At 45.6% G+C, this 18,333-nt stretch overlaps 1 protein-coding gene across 1 annotated transcript in view; it reads left to right on the top strand.

Annotated features, from left to right (window-relative positions):
* LOC144180047 (pancreatic lipase-related protein 2-like) overlaps window positions 1–18,333 on the top strand; it is a 58,255-nt gene that overhangs the window by 10,514 nt on the left and 29,408 nt on the right. Inside the window, exon 2 of the mRNA XM_077708455.1 lies at window positions 17,933–18,117. Within this exon, the coding sequence (XP_077564581.1) occupies window positions 17,933–18,117 (185 nt within the window). The remainder of the gene's footprint in view (window positions 1–17,932; window positions 18,118–18,333) is intronic.

Here is an 18,333-nt window from a genome sequence, read left to right as displayed (position 1 = left end):
TAGTATACACCAGCCAACTTGACTGGAGTCCACATATACAGCGTATAGCTACTAAAGGAGCACGTGCTGTTGGCATGTTGAGGCGCCTCAGCCATAGAAAAAGGGGAATGCGCCGTGAATCTCTTCTGATGATATACCGTATGTACGTGCGGCCTATTTTAGAGTTCGGGTGTGTTCTATTCTCGGGTGCTGCTACGTATAAGCTCCATCGCCTAGTTCTCCTGGAACGCCAGGCTCTTCGCTGCTGTTTAGGGCTACCTAAAAATGCATCTAATGCGTTACTTTATTTGGAAGCCCGAGTTCCTCCTCTGATACACCGATTTAGAATACTCACTGTGGATACTTTCCTGAGAGCCTATGGCGCGGGGGTTAACAGGGCACAATTTATCTTTGTAGATGAACCAGCGGTGTTTTTGGCGGCCCAGTGGCCCAGGTCCTATCGACCGCAAGTTACTGTAGCACAAAGCTTGGTGTCTCCATTAGGGGTTGCGCTCAATAACGTACTTCCATCTCTTGATAGGGGTCATACGATAACGGTCAACTTCCGGAACATCTTTCCCCAAAATGCTAAAATGCTACCTGCCAGACTGCTCAATAGTATCCTACAAGATCATTTGGCCTCAATTCAGCAAGGTACTATCATATATACAGATGCTTCTCAACGAGATGAAAAATCCGGAATAGGTATAGTTTCCCCTTCCTTAAATTGGTACTTTTCGGTTCGTCTGGTGGATTTTATCCCTATATTCTATGCGGAATTCTTGGCAATTGTCTTGGCAATACGAAAGCTTGACATATCGGTGTCGTCTCCACTTATAATTACAGATTCCCTATCCGTAGGTTTAGCCCTTTCTTCTCCGAAAGACTCACCTCTTCTACGGACGTTTCGATCCCTTCTACCACCTCATATTACTGAAATTGACCTTCTTTGGGTCCCTGGGCACGCGGGAATCGCCTTTAATGAAACCGCAGATTCACTGGCAAGGGTAGCACTCTCCGGGCCTGTTGTCGATGTCATTGAGACAACGCCTTTATTAGCCGCTGTAAGATTCCGTAGATTGTTGAAGCTGCAAGGGCAGCACGAATCAGTCTTATTGTCAATGCGAGATTTTTCTCATCTAAAATTCTCCTGGAATCCGAATTGGTGCCCCTCACGCGACCTGGAGGCGATTGTAACGAGCCTTCGATGTCGTGTGCCCCAGTTGAACAGATACCTCCACAGGTCTCGTCTGGCGCAGACTGCCATGTGCAGTTACTGTAATGAAGAAGAGTCTGTCGACCATTTCCTTTTGTCATGTCGGCGATTTTCAAGCCTCAGACGTCAGCTCCTTGAAGTGCCGCTTCATCGCCTGGGGTTGGTATTATCAGTGCCGGCTCTTTTATCATTTGGGGCTTCAGAAACGGGATACTGCCGCCGGGATGTTTGTTCTGCTCTTCTGCGCTTCATTGAAAATTCCAAAAGATTTACAACCTAATTCGTATCTTGTTCTGGATCCTCACCTGAGCCCTCCAAAAGCATCCATTTCTGATTTTTTTTTTTTTTTATTCTCCTCCTCTCCCTCCTTCTTCTTCTTCCTCTTCTTATTTTTCTTTATTTAATTATTTATTTACTTATTTCCTTTTTTTTTTTTGTTTCAATATTAACCAAATTCCAAACTCAATTCCTCCAACACAAGAAAAAGAAAAGCTTCCAAATTTTTATAATTTTCTTTGAATCATTCTAATTTTCTAATTTTCTTTGAATCTCATTCGAATTAACGACTGATGTTTGGCCGATCCCCTGATTGGGTATGCGCCAATATTCAAAGGAACAACAACAACAACAACAACAACGACTGAACAGGCTGTGTGTCATCAACCTGTCTTAGTGCCAGTGAGTACTGTGTCTGCTTAGTAAATACACCCCCTTCCGATATTGTATCTCTTCACTGTCACGTGACAACATAATAACGTTTGCAACAGAGGGCCTAGTACGCTGCTTTTTGTTTGCGACGGCCAATTAATAAAAATCGTTAACGTTAGTACTAACATACCATGTGCGGTTGAATACGAAGCAAGACATTCAGTTAGTTCAGAACGCAAAAAACTCGTTCGACTCTGTCTTTTTATCAGTTGTAAGTGTTAAAGAAGCTCAAAAGCCTTTCGAAATTCAATGACAATGTCATCGACTTGGTCAGACCTATCAGGGACACCTGGACAACGTTAAACAATAGGGGCCAGTTGTGTGATGGCATAAAAAAGAAAAAAAAAATCCACATACGCGACGGACTGTATTTTTGTTGTTCTTTTCTGTTGCGACAACAGTCCTTCATGGAAGAAGTTATTGTTTTATCGAGCATACAAGCGCAAACACGTCGGAGGAGCTCGCTGGCCACCGCACCTGCAAAGGGCGAAGGCCCGAGCGGGCTCAAGAAGAGTACTCTCTAAACGACGTACCCTTTTGTCATGCTGCAAAATATTTTAACGGTTCTCCTGGATCCTAAACGGTTAACGAGTTGCAAGCTGGGCTAGCTGGAAAGACATATTCTTGGATTAAACCACCACGAACTCAAACAAAGGCAAAAGAAGTGGTACAATGGCAGCTGCTGGTCTAACAACTAAAGTTTAATACCGAGAAGGGTGAATATAAACCCTTAACACAAAGCAATAGAAAACACTGCACATGAGCGAAACACGTTTACAAAAACTTCGGTGATCAGGCAACTACAGGTTTTCTCACTCAATTTAATCCAATCGCCGTACAAATTATTCCAGCCGCCAGCGAATTTAATCCAATGCCATTTATTTATTCTAGGTGCCAGCGAATTTATTCCAAGTGCCAACCAATTTGATCCCTTCGCCAACCAAATTATTTCAGCTATCAGAAAAATGTCAGGAGTATTTTGCGCGAAATTAGGCGAAGCTTTGCGGACTGTGTAGCGCGTGGTGGGGTGAAAACGTGGTGTGTTGTAAGCCATTATGAGAAAAATATGTTATGCCACAGCCTAATCTACATTTACTAACACGCGCGCACCGTTGTTGCTACGTGCTGGGATTCGTTGGCGCCGCGTGCTGTGATCCGTTGGTGCTGCGTGCTGAGAGCTGATCGTCTTCAAGAACGCCGTCGATAACTCACGTCACAAGTATCGTCTGCTCTTCGCGTAACAACACCTTCACAAGCTCTGTCGATAAAAACACGTTACCTAAATGCGCTTTGTATTCTGCTTTTCAATTACTGCATGCTTTTATGCAGTGTTAAGCATTATTTCCAAATTATACTGTCGTCTACGAGATCGTCAGAAATATCGCGTGCAAGGGACGGAAGCGCCTGCTAATATGATATTTCGTACATAATGGATCAAGAAACACCACATTTTCACCACACTACGCGCAACGAAGCCCGAAAAGCTGCGCATAATTTCGCACAAAACACTCCTGAACATTCTTCGGATAGCTGGAATAATTTGGTTTGCGAAAGGATTAAAATCGCTAGCACTTGCATTAAATTACATAGCGCTTGGATTAAATTTGCTGGTGCCTCGATTAAGTTGTATGACAATTGGATTAAATTGGACGGGAAAACCTGTAGATAGACACCGGCTACAGTCAAGGCCACGCAGATATGCAATCTCTTTAGTTTGACGACACACGTTTGCTTGGGTGACACACTTGTCTCCTCTTTCTGCTATGCGGATTGCTTCCAAAATTTTGCGGGGCTTCTATAAAATGTCAGGGGCCAATTTCAAGCAGTAGTGAAGTCCTTTGAAGCGCATGACCTTTCTCACTTATCTGCTTTTAGCATTGATGTGGAAGGTTTGTTCTACTCGCTTCCCCATGCCAATCGTTTGCCTGCTGTTAAGGTGTGAATTACAATTGATAACGACGAAATGACATTCAAAAACGTAAGCGGCATACCTGTTACAGCTTTCACGGAAATGTTGAATTTTTATTGATGCTCTTTAGTTATTTTCCACCACGGTGTGGTGTGCACGCAGAAGCCGGGCGTCTGTATCGTCTGGTGAGTGGCTCCAATTTTAAGTGACATTTTCCTCGCCAAAGTAGATCGCTTTTTTAGACCTAAACGGCATGGCCACTAAAGCGTTTCGTTGCGTGAAGGATTTTACCTTTTTGTTTTTGAGGAAGCGGAAGCTTTCGGTCTTGGAGCAACCGCAGATATCTTAAAATAATAAAAAAAAGGGCTTTGACTTAATTTCCCGGTGGAAACAACGAAACAAAATGGCATCCAGTATCTGGATTTCTATCTTCGGTTTGAAAAGGAGCATGCCTGCTGAATGTATGCGCCATGATCCATCAATCCCTTGATGAGCTACTCATCGGACTATACGAACCATGTTAAGAACGCCAATACTTTATCGTGTTTTCGCCCAGCGGTTTCGAAGTCGTGCACAACACTTGATGACAAATAGTTTCAATGGGAGGCATGATTTCCACAGGACCTATTGTCATAGACATGTGAAAAACTTTTGAAAATCTTAAATACAAAATCTAGCTGTTGGGATGTTACAGATGGCACAAAAAATCCCTCAATATCGCCATCGTCTCATACATCCGTGCCATCACGCACCACCTAGAAATTGTGGACCATCGCTATGGAGTGCAACTGACTACCAGGGCTCGCAACAAGTTGCGTCCTGTATGTGCCAGGCTTGACAGAAAGATGAAATGGGGAAGTGATGAAACAGGGGTTTGTTGGGGTGTTAACCGCAAGAACCGCTACGTTGCCTGCTCAGCGACTGCTATGTAATGCAATCCTTTACCATGTGGCCGAACTATGTTGGACAAACTGGCCGTTGTATCAACGCGCATTTGAGAGAGCACGAATTGTCATTAAAGAGCCCCGCATCATCCCGTCTTTTTTCAGATTGTACTGAGTGCAGCGTATGAAAACGTAATTTTCCTGACGCTAACCTTTTATTTAAAGGGGCAATGGCACAAAAATTTTGCATCCTGTTTTTTTTTGTTGCGATAAGTCACTAGTGACCTACTTATCACCTGTAGAAACCTCATTTGCTTCAGCGTGCGACGGTTGTTTAATCAGAGGCATTTTCAATGCGGCCAGTCGCAGTTTCGGTTTCAGCGGGTGCCGCGAACCGATGGATTTTATGTGAACAAAGCTGACCACGTGACCTTCGGAGGGATATCACAGAGCAGAGCTGCCGTAGCACTGTCGAATCCGCATCGCCGGCAGTTTCTGAGAATGCCCACACGTACTGATCTCGGGAGCTGCTTAATTAAAAAGTGACCGTGGACTCACGTGACGCAGGCGCTGCGAGTGCAAATGCTACCGCGGCTAAAGAACGACGCGCGACGCTCGAGACAGTGGGTGGCAAGACGCGCGCTGGGAGCAGCCGGCCTGTCGGCCTACAGGTCCGCCTACAGATGTGTTCGGCTTAGAACTGCGGCGGATATTCGACTGCCGCTCTCGTAAGCGGTGCAGATGACAATTTTTAATGCAACCCGCGATCGCATCTTTAACTCCTTTCTGATAAGCTGCCACTGGGGTACATTTTCGTGCAGCGGTAACAAGCTATCACTCGAGCTACCTACGGCGGCCTGGGCCACTTCGTGGCCGTGGCCGCCGCCTGCACAGCGACCGTGCGGCTCGCTCAGTGGGCTTTTCGTGTCTCCGGCGCGTTTTCGCGTCCAATGTAAAAAACAAGTAATAGAAACAGAGTGCCTGGAATCGCTGTAGAACTTTCGTCGCGGCCAGCTGCCCGATGAGTTGACGAAATCACAGCGCCTCCACCGCCAACGATCGGGTCGTTCGTTCTCGAGAGCAGAAGCTCCGCCCTCCGGCCCTCCGATTGAAGTGGCGAGCCGGGCGAGCCGGCGAAAAACGCCGGCAGTGCGGGAGCGACAAACACAAACTCGTGACGTGTTTGGATGTTGTTTATTTACAAAATATCCGGGGGATTGTCGATTGCGCGTGGTCCTCTGCTGGCTGCTCGGTTGCGATTCGCACTCTTTAAAATTAACTTTAAATATGTTCTAGGCTGTATTCGCCGCTGATATTTTGCAGATGATGTATATGTGTTCACACCAATCTACCTCCGAAGTTATCGTGCCTTCAAAATTTGTGTCAGTGCCCCTTGAAGCACTGTGAACAAACGCCCCTTGAAAATATGGAAGCGTTCCACATAGCAGAAAGAGGAGACAAACTTGTGTCAACCAAGCAAGCCTGGGTCTTCATCCTAAAGAGATGGCATATCTGCGTGAGCCTTGACTGTAGCCTGTGTTTAGTTGATTCTTCACGGAGGCTTTTGTATACTTGTTTCGCTCATGCGGATTGTTTTATTGTTTCGTGTTAAAGGGACACTGAAGTGATTTGTAAACATTGCGGGATTACTAGCGCAAATTGTAGTTCGGAGTCCGTAGGCATTGTTTCGACAACTCTGGCCGCGTTTACGCGAATTTATTTAGTAGAAAAATCAATTCAAAAATGCTGTCCTCCTCTCTTTACGCTCGCCCATTTTCTGTGGCGTTTTCGTGTGACGTCAGCAGGAGATGAGCTGGAAAATGGCTGCGCTACGGCACGGTTCGCCGACCAGCCGACCTACCGGTCGAGTCAGTCGGCCCAGCGTTTCGTCCGCCGGCCGCCGACGGGTCGTCGCTATTCGCTCGCTCAATCGAAACTAAGCCACAACACCTTTGTGAATGAAAGAATGTGCCTTTCCTTACTTTGTTAGTTTGTACACTGTGTCAAACTCAGAGTCCGGGTCGCTCCACACAAGCGCTGCACAAGTGCACATGCGACGCTTCGCTGACTTTACGCTAGTAGGAAAATCTAAGGCCAATTGAAGGCGGGAGAAGAGTCAGCGAAGTCAATATAGGTACTAAGAAAATAAAATCAACTGAAACTTTTACCGTACAGCGCAAAACTAGGGAGCAGGAAGCACTTTTTGCGCTGGGTAAACAAGCACAGCGGTCAGCAGCATGCCCGCACATCTGCGAACGCTTTTCCGTCAAAGAAATGCAATTGCTAGACGTGAGCTATTGTGGAAGTTTGGGGGACACTTACTGCAGGAGTGATATACAACAAACAGTCACATAGAGTGTTTAAAATGCTTAAAATAAATAAAAGTGTGAACTGGTCATACATTATAAACCTTATATATTCTAGCTGACCAGCGCCGGCTCGTGGCCTAGTGGTCTGAGGCGCTGGAATGTGTTTTGAAAGTCGCAAGTTCGAATCCACGACGGTACATGTATTTTTTTTGTAAGTTGATTTTTTCGTATGCGGCCGATGGTTTCTGAACTGAGTTCACCCTTTTTGGGCCGTAACGTTTACTGCTCCACGAGCGAGATCGCAGAACGCGCGCATACTGACAATGACGCGTTAGCGAGTTCTCGTTGGCGTGCTGTTGCCACAAGCACCGACTGCTTGCGGGCAGTGGGCCCAGGCCTGAATCAGCACACCCTTGGCCTGGTGCGAACTAGCTTTTTACGAACAGACATGAGTGAGGCAAGCTCCGAATATGCGGGAAAGGCGCATGGCATTTGAGAGTCTGCGGTGACGCGGAGGGCGTTCATCCACTGCGTAGGCCTCGTCTAGTGATTTCTACGATTCCAAGCCGCCCTGGGAGGTTTGACATTTGACAGCCATTTGACAGCCGACAACATGGCAGAAGCGCGGTACGGCGATAATTGAGAAATCGAGAATGCCCATCCAACAACGCCATCAGATGTCAAGCATGTTGTTTTACAGAACCGAAACCGAAACTTTTGATTGCTAACCTTGGGCATCGTCCAATCACGGTGTCCCCCCTCCTGAAGTCACAGCCTTTAGTTGGTGCGGCCGCCGCAAACCGCGCATAGTAGTTTTTCTTCTTTCGCGCTTTGTAAAATAATTACCGATTTGTCAACCGGATAAACGATGAATAGTGTGTTAATTTGAACCAGTCTACACAGTGCAAGCAAAAACGGGAGCTTGACAAATTCACTTCAGTGTCCCTTTAAAAGCTAATATTTGCCCTTTTTGATTTTCAACTTTCGTTGTTAGACCAGCGGCTGTCATTGTGTTCCACGTATTTTGTCTTTAAGTTCGCGCATTTTTCATCCAATTCTAAACGGGGACCATAAGTCACTAAAAGGTTTGCAATAGAATGCTGCACGGAAGCGGATATCAGCCAAAAAAATTCTCGCTGGCAATTGGACCATCTAAGACACCACGAGGCCTCCATACCTCAACGAAATTACCCATACAGAGGGCCGCCGACTGAAAGGGGCGCACATTAACACGTAAATGATGCATAAAACCGGGTTACATACCTTGGCATCAGATTCGGTAGCAGTACTCAAACCATAACGGCTTCATCAAAATTACTACGCTTTTTGTGTACCGCAGTGCTCCCAGGCTTTTGCTGGCTGTTTTTTGTTTCCAATTCATGACCTGGAGACGTGGCAACATAAACCAGGAACTCCAGGGTTAATCACAATAATACATTGGCCATAAAAATCGCCTCAAACGGCAAATAAAAATTCTTTGATAATTTACGATAATATTGATAAGTTTGTTCACGTAGAATAAAAAGAACCACTTAAAACCTGATGTTTCGGACAATTATTGACCTAGTGCACAAATACCAGAATCAACAGAAAAGATCAGACTGTCAGAAATGCCAAGTGTTGATAAGTGAAGATGCTTGTTTACTTTTACAGACGCTTTTTTAATTAGAATAAGTAATACACGATCGACCTCTTCAGAACGCCGTGTTCAAACGGCCTCATGTAAAATTCATCTAAGGCTGCTCACTCTGTCATTCCATAGCACTGTGGACAACTTGTTTGCCGTATCGGTAATGATATATCGACTCGCATTGGGTTACAGGGGACACAACTAAAAGAAGACAAACGAGCGAAATGGACAGTACGAACGCAATCAAAAGCCAACCACCGCGATTCCTTCTTCTACTAATGGGTATTGACAACATCCAAACAGTGGCAGTGTCACACAGAACTAGCATTGGTTAGGTCATATCTTAAGCTAACACTTGTCTTCGCTCTGGGTGCGATCTCTCCTGCAACAAGAGACTTTTCTGGATGATCCTGATTTCTAGCCCTCTATAAAGCCCTTATTATTACGAAGCTCGAGTTTGCATCGGCAGTCTGGAATTGTAGACGGTGGAGGGAGTGTAAAGTAGGTTTTAAGTGCGAATGCACTTTATAAGCGACCCCGAACCTTCCGCCGTCCGCATAGCAACAGCTGCGGGTGCGCGCGCTTTTCGTCTTCCTTAGCAACGGGGGGAGATGGGCGCGCGCTGCCTGGCCGCTGACATGGCACATACCCACGTGGGAGATTGGCCAGGAATAAGTGCGAATGCACTTCTTAAGCGAGCCTGAATCGTCGCGCTCGCATAGCGCCTCCTCTCCCCCCTCGCCTACTCTCTTAAAGCCCCTTTACTACTCTCCAGCTCGCAACACCCTCTCTCGGCGCGCCAGCCAGGCCACTACACTATATAAAAAAAAACAGCATCCGGCGCCAGGTTTCGATCTGCGGACTTTGCGGCCGCAGCGCGACGCTCTACCGACTAAGCCACGGACGCGATTTTTTTTTTTGATAAACAAAAAACTTTACTTACAGAGATAAATACAGGATCACATGAGATGAATGCAGGGTATTCGTCGTACACAATAGCAGCTCTACGCATGCAGAAAAATAGGCGCTTACTGCCTTTACGCTAGCATGGCGTAAGCGTGTTCTGCCGGCAAGTGTAAGCTAGTGGCGTCGCAATGCTGGCACAGCCGCAGAGTTTGGGCGGTAATTACACTAGCACGAACGTTGTCCAATGGATGACAGTGCCTTTTGTGCACCGCTTGAAGGGAATGGGATCGGAGCGGAGGGAGGGGCAGAAGGCTCTGGGCAAGCAGAGGTGAGCAGGAGTGTTACCCGATTCTAGCCATCAAATTGAGTCCCATCTCCTCCGCTCCTTTACCTTAAATTCTGAAAGGACACGCGAACCCTGCGCCAGTGCATCACGCAGCTCGGTGTCCGAGTCAGGCCCGTCAAGGGCGGCCACTGCCCACTGCGCCTTCTGAACAAAATGCCTCCACGCCGGCCGAGGGTGTTCAGCGCATTCAACAGCATCCACCCTTGCCCTCCAAAGCGAGTGGAGTCCCATGACGTGGATGCAATCTCGAAGGTGTGGGAGTTCCGTGTCTGCATCCAAGAACCTCAGGTTGGTCCACGTGAGCTGCCATTGTGTGCCAAAGGAGCACTGCAGCTCGTCCCAGAAATACGATGCCGTATTGCACTCTAAGAATACATGCTCGCCCGTCTCCCGCCTTCCGCACAGCGGACAGTTGGCCCCTCCAGGGAGGAAGAAACCCCGCTCTTCCTGCCTTGCCTTAGTTGTGAGTATCCCTGCGTGCAGACGGAAAAAGAAGTCATTCGAGCTTGTTGGAACGGGGAGTTTCCGCACACGCCGTAAGACGTCACTTTTAAGGCGGCCTAAAGGTGGGGAGCGGTACAAGGGGGGTGGGAGGGTCTGTTCTACCAAATCCCAGTAGAGCTTCCTCGGCTTCACTGCGCACAAATACTCCCAGGAGAAGAGTTCCTGCAAGAGGGCCAGTGCCCCCGCCACTTCCCTGTAAAAGCCTGTTGCACGGGTGCCGTGTGCAAGGTCTGCTGTTGTTACGAGCCAAGGGGCCAGGTGTAGGGCGCCCACACTTTGGAGAACCGCCTGGAGGAAGCCATCACTGCGATCTCGGAAGTACACAAATCTCTGTACAATCAGTTTGAGTTCCATGTTAACGAGTCCAAGACCCCCGGCTTCGGCGCTCCAGAAAATGTTAGTGCGGCGCATGGGTTCATACGTGGATCTCCGGACGAAAACCGCAAACAACCGGTGTAGCTTGGACACTGAGCCTGCATCAATAGTCGAGACGCGGGCCGCGTACAAGATGGCCGGATATACCACGGCGTTGCAAACATGTGCCCTAGAAAAGAGGGCAATATGTCGCGCTCTCCAGGGATCCAAATTCCTTCCAGCCGCTGCCAGTTTTGTCTGCCACCGGGGGGCGATGGCTGCGCCGGTATCTAGGTTTACCCCAAGGTAGCGGGTGATGGCCCCCCTCCATCGAACTCCGTAGAGTTGTTGGGGTTTGGTGAGCCATTCGCCGAGCCACGCTCCCTCCGACTTCAAAAGGTTGAGCTGAGCCCCGGAGAATCGACAGAATTCATCGGCACGTGCAACAACCTCCCCCGCCTGCTCTCTCGATGTGCACACAAAGGCAACATCGTCCGCATAGGCCAGGACCTTTAGTTCTTCGTCTCCAAGGACGAAGCCTCGGATCGACTTGGACGCTATTGCCATCCTGCAGAGAGGTTCTATGTACAGTGCGAAAAGAATAGGGGACATGGGGCAGCCCTGCCTGACCGACCGTCCGATGTTGATTGGCGGCCCCACTTCCCCATTCGTGATGATGCTTGTAGTTATTTCTGTGGAGCAGGTCTTTATCCAATCTACCATTGCATCTCCGATCCCACATTTACTAAGGAGCATGAACAGAAAGGTGTGGTCTACCTGGTAGAAGGCCTTTTTAAGGTCGAGTTGAAGGACAGCTAAGGGGTAAGTGCCTGACTCTGCCACCTCGCAGACCGTCCGCATGCGATGCAAATTGGTGTTAATGGAGCGGCCCCTAAATCCGCATGTCTGATGTGGGCCCACCACACCACTGAGGGCCATCTCGAGTCGTCGGGCCAGGATACGTGCTAGGATTTTATAGTCTGTCGACAGTAAACTGATGGGCCTGAAATCTTCCACATTCGGTACCGTATCTTGGACGGATTTTTTGGGTATGAGGCACAAAAAACTGTTCCGCATTGAAGGCGGCAGCACTTTTGTGTTTTGGATGTTGTCGAAGACAGATACCAGAACAGGGCTTATCTCTTCACGGAATACCTGGTAGAATTCAGAAACAATCCCGTCAGGCCCCGGTGACTTATTTTTTGACAGTTTTTTTATCGCGTGTTTTACCTCTTCGACCGTTATCGGGCTGTTTATTATGACTCTAACGTCATCTGGCACCGTTGGCAGCTCGCCAAAGACGTCCGGTGGGGGATCGTCAAGCTTCGAGCGCAAGGAAAACAGCTTGCCGTAGTACTCACAGAAGGCAGTCGCCACCTCCCCGCTCCCACTAGCAATGCTACCAGAGTGGTTCAGCTCGGAAATTGTTTTAGCGGCGGTCCTTGCTCTCTCGAAAGCACCGAAAAGCTTCGATGGCTGTGCCTCGGACACTACTCGCTGCTCCCTGCTCCGCACAAGAGCTCCCCAATATCGTTTCTCGAGCTCAGACCGGATTTCTTCCTTGACGCTGCGAATATCCCCAGCGAACTCTCCCGGTCTCTCCTCATCCGCCTCTACAAGAGAGCGCAGACATTCTACTAGCCGACTTAATTTCGCCTTTTTGTCTCGACGTTAATATCAGTGTTAGTAACGCGCCTTATATCTTTAACGCATTCAAACTACGTCGTCAGCGGCGTGCGTTGGCGACTCGGCGGCGTTATAGCGGCTTGATAACTGCGTGGTGTACACGTGATACTACAAACCAGCTAGTTCTGCATTCTCTCACGTGACTGCGCCTCCTCTCCCTTCACTCCGGTCGGCGCTTCGCAGCTGCGGTGCGCTGCGGTGCGGTGCGCTCCTCCTCTCGAACATACACGTTAATTCACCAAGATTTCCGCAGAGGGACAAACGAGGCGTGTTAAGCCGAACGTGATCACGAGGGGGTGTTAATGTAACTAACGGGCAAAATGCCACCAAACTTCAACAAACTCCCCCTCATTGCATCACCCCGTGCTTCGCACTTCCTCATACTCCCCTTCGGGGAAATGCGGGGGAATTTTTTTTCGCATCTTTTCTTAAACGGATAAATCTAGACAAGTTAGAAATATTTAAACGCACGAAGCGATGTTTATTCATAATGTGCAAGTCTATCCTCTCCAAATTCGACAACCCCAAATTAGTGAGAGGTGTTCGTCCGCGGGCGCTAAATATATATATATAGTATAAATAAAGAGTCGGATACACACCAAGAACAATAACAAAAGGCTTACTTACATAGCGGCAACCGGACTTGCCTTCATCAGAGTAAAGTTACATTTGGAATACATTTCTTATATAGCTTTGCAGAAAACTGTGAGAACGAGCGCAAGAAGTTTCGGAAACGGCGCGTATGCATGCAGTCGGGCTATGCCTATGTTACAACAACAACAAAAAAATAGAAAGTAGAGAGAGAGAGTGACAGGGGTTGTATTAACAAGGCATCTCTCAAGGTTGGACCACGACGGGGCCACGTACGGCGTATCGTGGGCTGCAAGTTCAGACAGTTCGGAAGACTGGGCAATCGCGGTTTCAAAAAGAAGGGAAAAGTATACAATAAGGTATTCAGTGGGTGGGGAGACTGGTTCGGACGGTTCCATACAGGCATGAACAAAGATTGTATTTTGGTTGTGCCCCACCGCGAATGGAAGAAAATAGATATAGTGCACAAAAGAGCATTGCATAGTGAGCTAGCAACCGAACATAAAATGGGTAGGGTCCATACAAAACGCATTGTTGAGCCGCATTAAGCTAAAAAAGTTACTGTGTTTGGAGAGTGTCTGCGAATTCTGATGGGAAACTCAAGGGTAGGATTAATGAACAATGTGGTAAAAATGATGAGGTGCCAAGTTTAATCCAGGGATAAGCAAGTTAGTTTTCAGTAACTTTCATTCATACCAAGCGTCGCTGACCCATACTTATAAATGAGATAACATTCCCGAACCTCGCGGTCGTGGTGAGTTTTGAGAGCGGAAATTAAAACTTTTGCTTTAGGATGTTAAAATGCATGCACGGGACTGTTCACATGTCTTGACAGGATCAAATAAGGGCAATGTTTTGCATGAGAGCGGTTATTATTGAACCGTATTCGGAAGCGCGTTTCCGTTTGGCCGACAGACAGTGCACTCTAGAAGGTACACGACATTCGCGGAGTCACAGTTAAAGTTACATTTTATATTTACGTAGTAGTCTGAAGCCATGCTGGTGGAGCGCTGTGTAGTGGTCATGTGCGGGCATATTTACACCGAGGTTTATTACAGGGCATGCAACCAGTAGTTTCCGGTTGGTTGATACGAGAGTTAGTAAGAAATTCGCCTAAACTCTTATTACGCCGGTAGACTAGGCGTGGTGGTTCGGGAAATACGCTTTTGAAGCGCCCACTTTGAATTAGGATATCCTGATATTTTCTTAGTACTGCACCAGACTGGTATTCTCGAGGTCGTGGGTTCGGATCCCACCCAGCGGGCATTTTTTCACCACTTTCTTTATGACTAAAAAATTCTTCAGCTGTTTCTATGAACTACCGCATTCCCCCCGTTGCTTTCCGAGGTTTTCTTGACTGCCAACCCTTACTCTATCTTAATTCACTGAGCCCCTCGTTTCCCATTTCAGATCTATCTATCTATCTATCTATCTATCTATCTATCTATCTATCTATCTATCTATCTATCTATCTATATATATATATATATATATATATATATATATATATATATATATATATATATATATATATATATATATATATATATATATATATATATATATATATATGTATATATATATATATATTGAAAGATAGGTCGGCAGTCTACAATGCCAAAGGAGGCATAGGGGTGTGGTTAGGCTCTTTTCTTTTTCACTACAGTTAATTAGGTAAACATTTTTTTTAAATATACAGAAGAAAGAAAGAAAGAAAAACACGCGCCCAGAGTGGGGACCGAACCCACGCCTAAACCTGTTATCGTTACATTCTATTAGTTACATTCACCTTCAGTAATTCACATTCAACTATCAGTTACATTCACCTTCTAGTGCTTACGTTTCCATGAAATGGAATTAAGAGTATCTACGCACTTAAATTTGCACTTTCCCATATCTATCTGAGTAGACGGAACTCCTGTTAAACGGAGCTCATTTTTCGGTCCCTTAAAGTTATGTTTATCGAGAGTCTACTGTACTAATGGCACTAATTTTTGTAACAATTTAGTTATTTCTCACGTGCCGTAATTGGGTATTTAACCGTGAAGTTGTACACAGTTACGAAATATCCCACTCTGGGCGCGTGTTTTTCTTTCTTTCTTTCTTCTGTATATTTAAAAAAAAAATGTTTACCTAATTAACTGTAGTGAAAAAGAAAAGAGCCTAACCACACCCCTATGCCTCCTTTGGCATTGTAGACTGCCGACCTATCTTTCTATATTTTCCTCAACGAGCCCCTCATTTACCTTACTATATATATTTTTATATATATATATATATATATATAGATATATATATATATATATATATATATATATAGATATATATATATATATATATATATATATATATATATATATATATATAGCGAATCAGATTGGGAAAATGAGGGGCACGTTGAATGAAGGTGGAAACAAGGGTGTTGGCAGTCAAGAAAATCTCGGAAAGCCAAGGGGAGAATGTGGTAGGGAATTAACACAGCTGGTGAATTTGGAAAGACAGAAAGAAAGGGGAGAAAAAATGCTCGCCGGATGGGACCCGAACCCACGAATTCCAGAATAAGCTTCTGGTGCGATGACCACTAGCTACCGGTGGGCTGTTGCTCCGTATTTGTGTTAAGACATGTAAATTTTCGGGAGTACATTTGTGTCATGGCGTAGGGACTCAGGAAGGCGGAATTTCTGGAAATTGTACACCTAACCGAGGAAAAGGGCGTTATTGTGGTTTCGTCAGTGTGCGATTATCTTGGTCCCCCGTTCACATATCGAAGTTCTTTTTATTTATATGTGCAGCCCTTAATAATATCTGGAAAGTAGTTCCCCGTGTCGCCCTAACCAACAAGACTAGGGCGTTTGTGCATTTTAGAACATAATTGGTGTTCTTAAAGGGAATGGCTTTGGGCGGCTAGTTAGCACCAAGGCATCTTGGAATAAGGATGCGTCCAATAATGGGGAGGCCCTAAGAGCTTCCTCCTGCTCAGCCATGCAATAAATGTTTGTTTCTCTATATTTCCAATAAATGTTTCAGTGGTTGCTTTATTCGATTAGTTTTTTTCTAATAATTGTTACTCACATAAATGCAAAAAACAATTTTACGGATTTAACCCTGAAACACCGGTAAAAGGGCCAACTTTTTTGGCAAATCTTTCTAACCGAAATAGCCTTAGAAATAAAGTCAACGCATTGCCAAACTGCTGGTTCAAACAGGTTGCATGAGCACAGTGTAATTTTGATTTGGGAGCTCAATATTTCCAGAATATTTAACATTTACACCAGGGAGAGTGAAAAGTACTGAAATAATATTTTAAGTGCTTATTTTTATCCCAGGCCAGTTCCAGTATTGAACTGGTTTTCTTTGACATATGTAACTTACACAGGTATCCAAATACTGTTCTGCAGCATTTTTCTGTAACACCCACCTAATCGAAGAATCAGGATTTCAGGAAAACTGCACGTTTTTACACATTCCTAAATAACTATACTGCCCCTTGAGAAATCCAATTTGTAGTTGCTGGAAACTGCTGCCCAAAAAGCTCTCCAAAAACCTATTTCAGGGTTTGGCCCTAACCTGCGTACAAAGAGGACAGTTGCAGTTGATATATTACAAAATTCAGGACTGTGGAATTAAGCTTAAATTCCCCTCGATCACATAGCGCTCGCCATCTGTTGGGACGTTCTACAACAGCGTCCTTCTTCAGGGGCCAATGTTATTTATCATGTAACTATGACTAATGAGTGCCGTTCATACCTACTGAGATTTACCATGTGTAAGGAGTCATTTGAGCGCACCATCTAAGTGTAATCTGGTTCGGAAGGCTTCCAATAAAACACGAGTTTCAGGCGTTTCCCATTACCACACGCCTCCGGTAAGAGCCCATGTATTAAGAGCAGGCGATATTTCGTAACTGTGTACAACTTCACGGTTAAATACCCAATTACGGCACGTGAGAAATAACTAAATTGTTACAAAAATTAGTGCCATTAGTACAGTAGACTCTCGATAAACATAACTTTAAGGGACCGAAAAATGAGCTCCGTTTAACAGGAGTTCCGTCTACTCAGATAGATATGGGAAAGTGCAAATTTAAGTGCGTAGATACTCTTAATTCCATTTAATGGAAACGTAAGCACTAGAAGGTGAATGTAACTGATAGTTGAATGTGAATTACTGAAGGTGAATGTAACTAATAGAATGTAACGATAACAGGTTTAGGCACAGCATTCACAAAGTTGATTTGGCAATAATGAGTCGTCGTGCACTACAAAATGCATTATTATTTTTGTTTGAGTCCTTGAATATGCATCTACAGGGAGGCTACAAGCCTCTACGTTGCGCGTGCTTACGAGCCACTGAATATAGAAGACGGCAACGCGGTAATGAAGCGGCACGAACGAGGCGGCAGTATCTGAGCCCTGTAGCCTTGGCGTCTTGAATCGAGTCCGAACGACTGGAAGAAGAACTGTGACGTTGCATTCTTTGCGCTAACACGGCTGACCACTAACGAGACGAGGCTTATTGGGCCAACGAGGTTAAAAAGAGATGGAGGAAGAAAAAAACAAAACAAAGCTGAACAGCCGGAAACGTAAAAAGCTTATTCTCATGCCAATGGGTTTCATAAGAAGTTCCATTTCTGGTTCCGCTGAAATGGTGACGCGGAAATTTTAGTTCCGATTACCAATAGTTTTTTACATTACATAAATACAAAAACAACCAAATTATAGGCTATTGTTCTGTTTAAGTAGCAGTTCCGTTGAAACGATTTCCGTTTATCGAGATTCTACCGTATAGGGGCTCACTAGGGCATCGCCGGGCACTACCGCTAGTAAGTCTGTAAGTCAGTAACACAGCTTTCAGTAAGTCTGAAAGCTGTGTTGTACTTTTCACCACCATGTCTTCTGTTTGCCATATAGCATTCCTCCTGGCAACATCAACCTTCGACAACATCAGCGCCAAGACAGAATTTCAACATGAGGATACGTGTCCCGGAAAAGGCTACGCAAATGCTATTTATTACCGTGAGGGGACGCCGCCTCATGAAAAGTCACGGATACGACGGAGTGTCCGAAGCATGTATAACGCCGAAATAGAAGTCAGGGTAAGTAAAACATTCTGAACACATGACCTGATTAAGGTGCGTTATATTTCATATTTTTTTCATATCTAAACTATCAGAGTTGCACGCAAGCTAGGTTTTGTTTTGGCGTTTCGTTTGAGGAAGACTCGATCAACTTCGCCAAAGCTGACTTTACCATACTGAGAACTTTTTTTACGACGATGACAATAAACTTTTATGATGCGATGAGGGACGCTG

The sequence above is a fragment of the Haemaphysalis longicornis genome, unplaced genomic scaffold (assembly GCF_048455015.1).
Source record: "Haemaphysalis longicornis isolate Haplotype H1 unplaced genomic scaffold, Haemaphysalis longicornis Haplotype H1 scaffold_4, whole genome shotgun sequence".
Taxonomy (NCBI): Eukaryota; Metazoa; Arthropoda; class Arachnida; order Ixodida; family Ixodidae; genus Haemaphysalis; species Haemaphysalis longicornis.
This window is presented reverse-complemented; position numbering and strand designations above follow the sequence as displayed.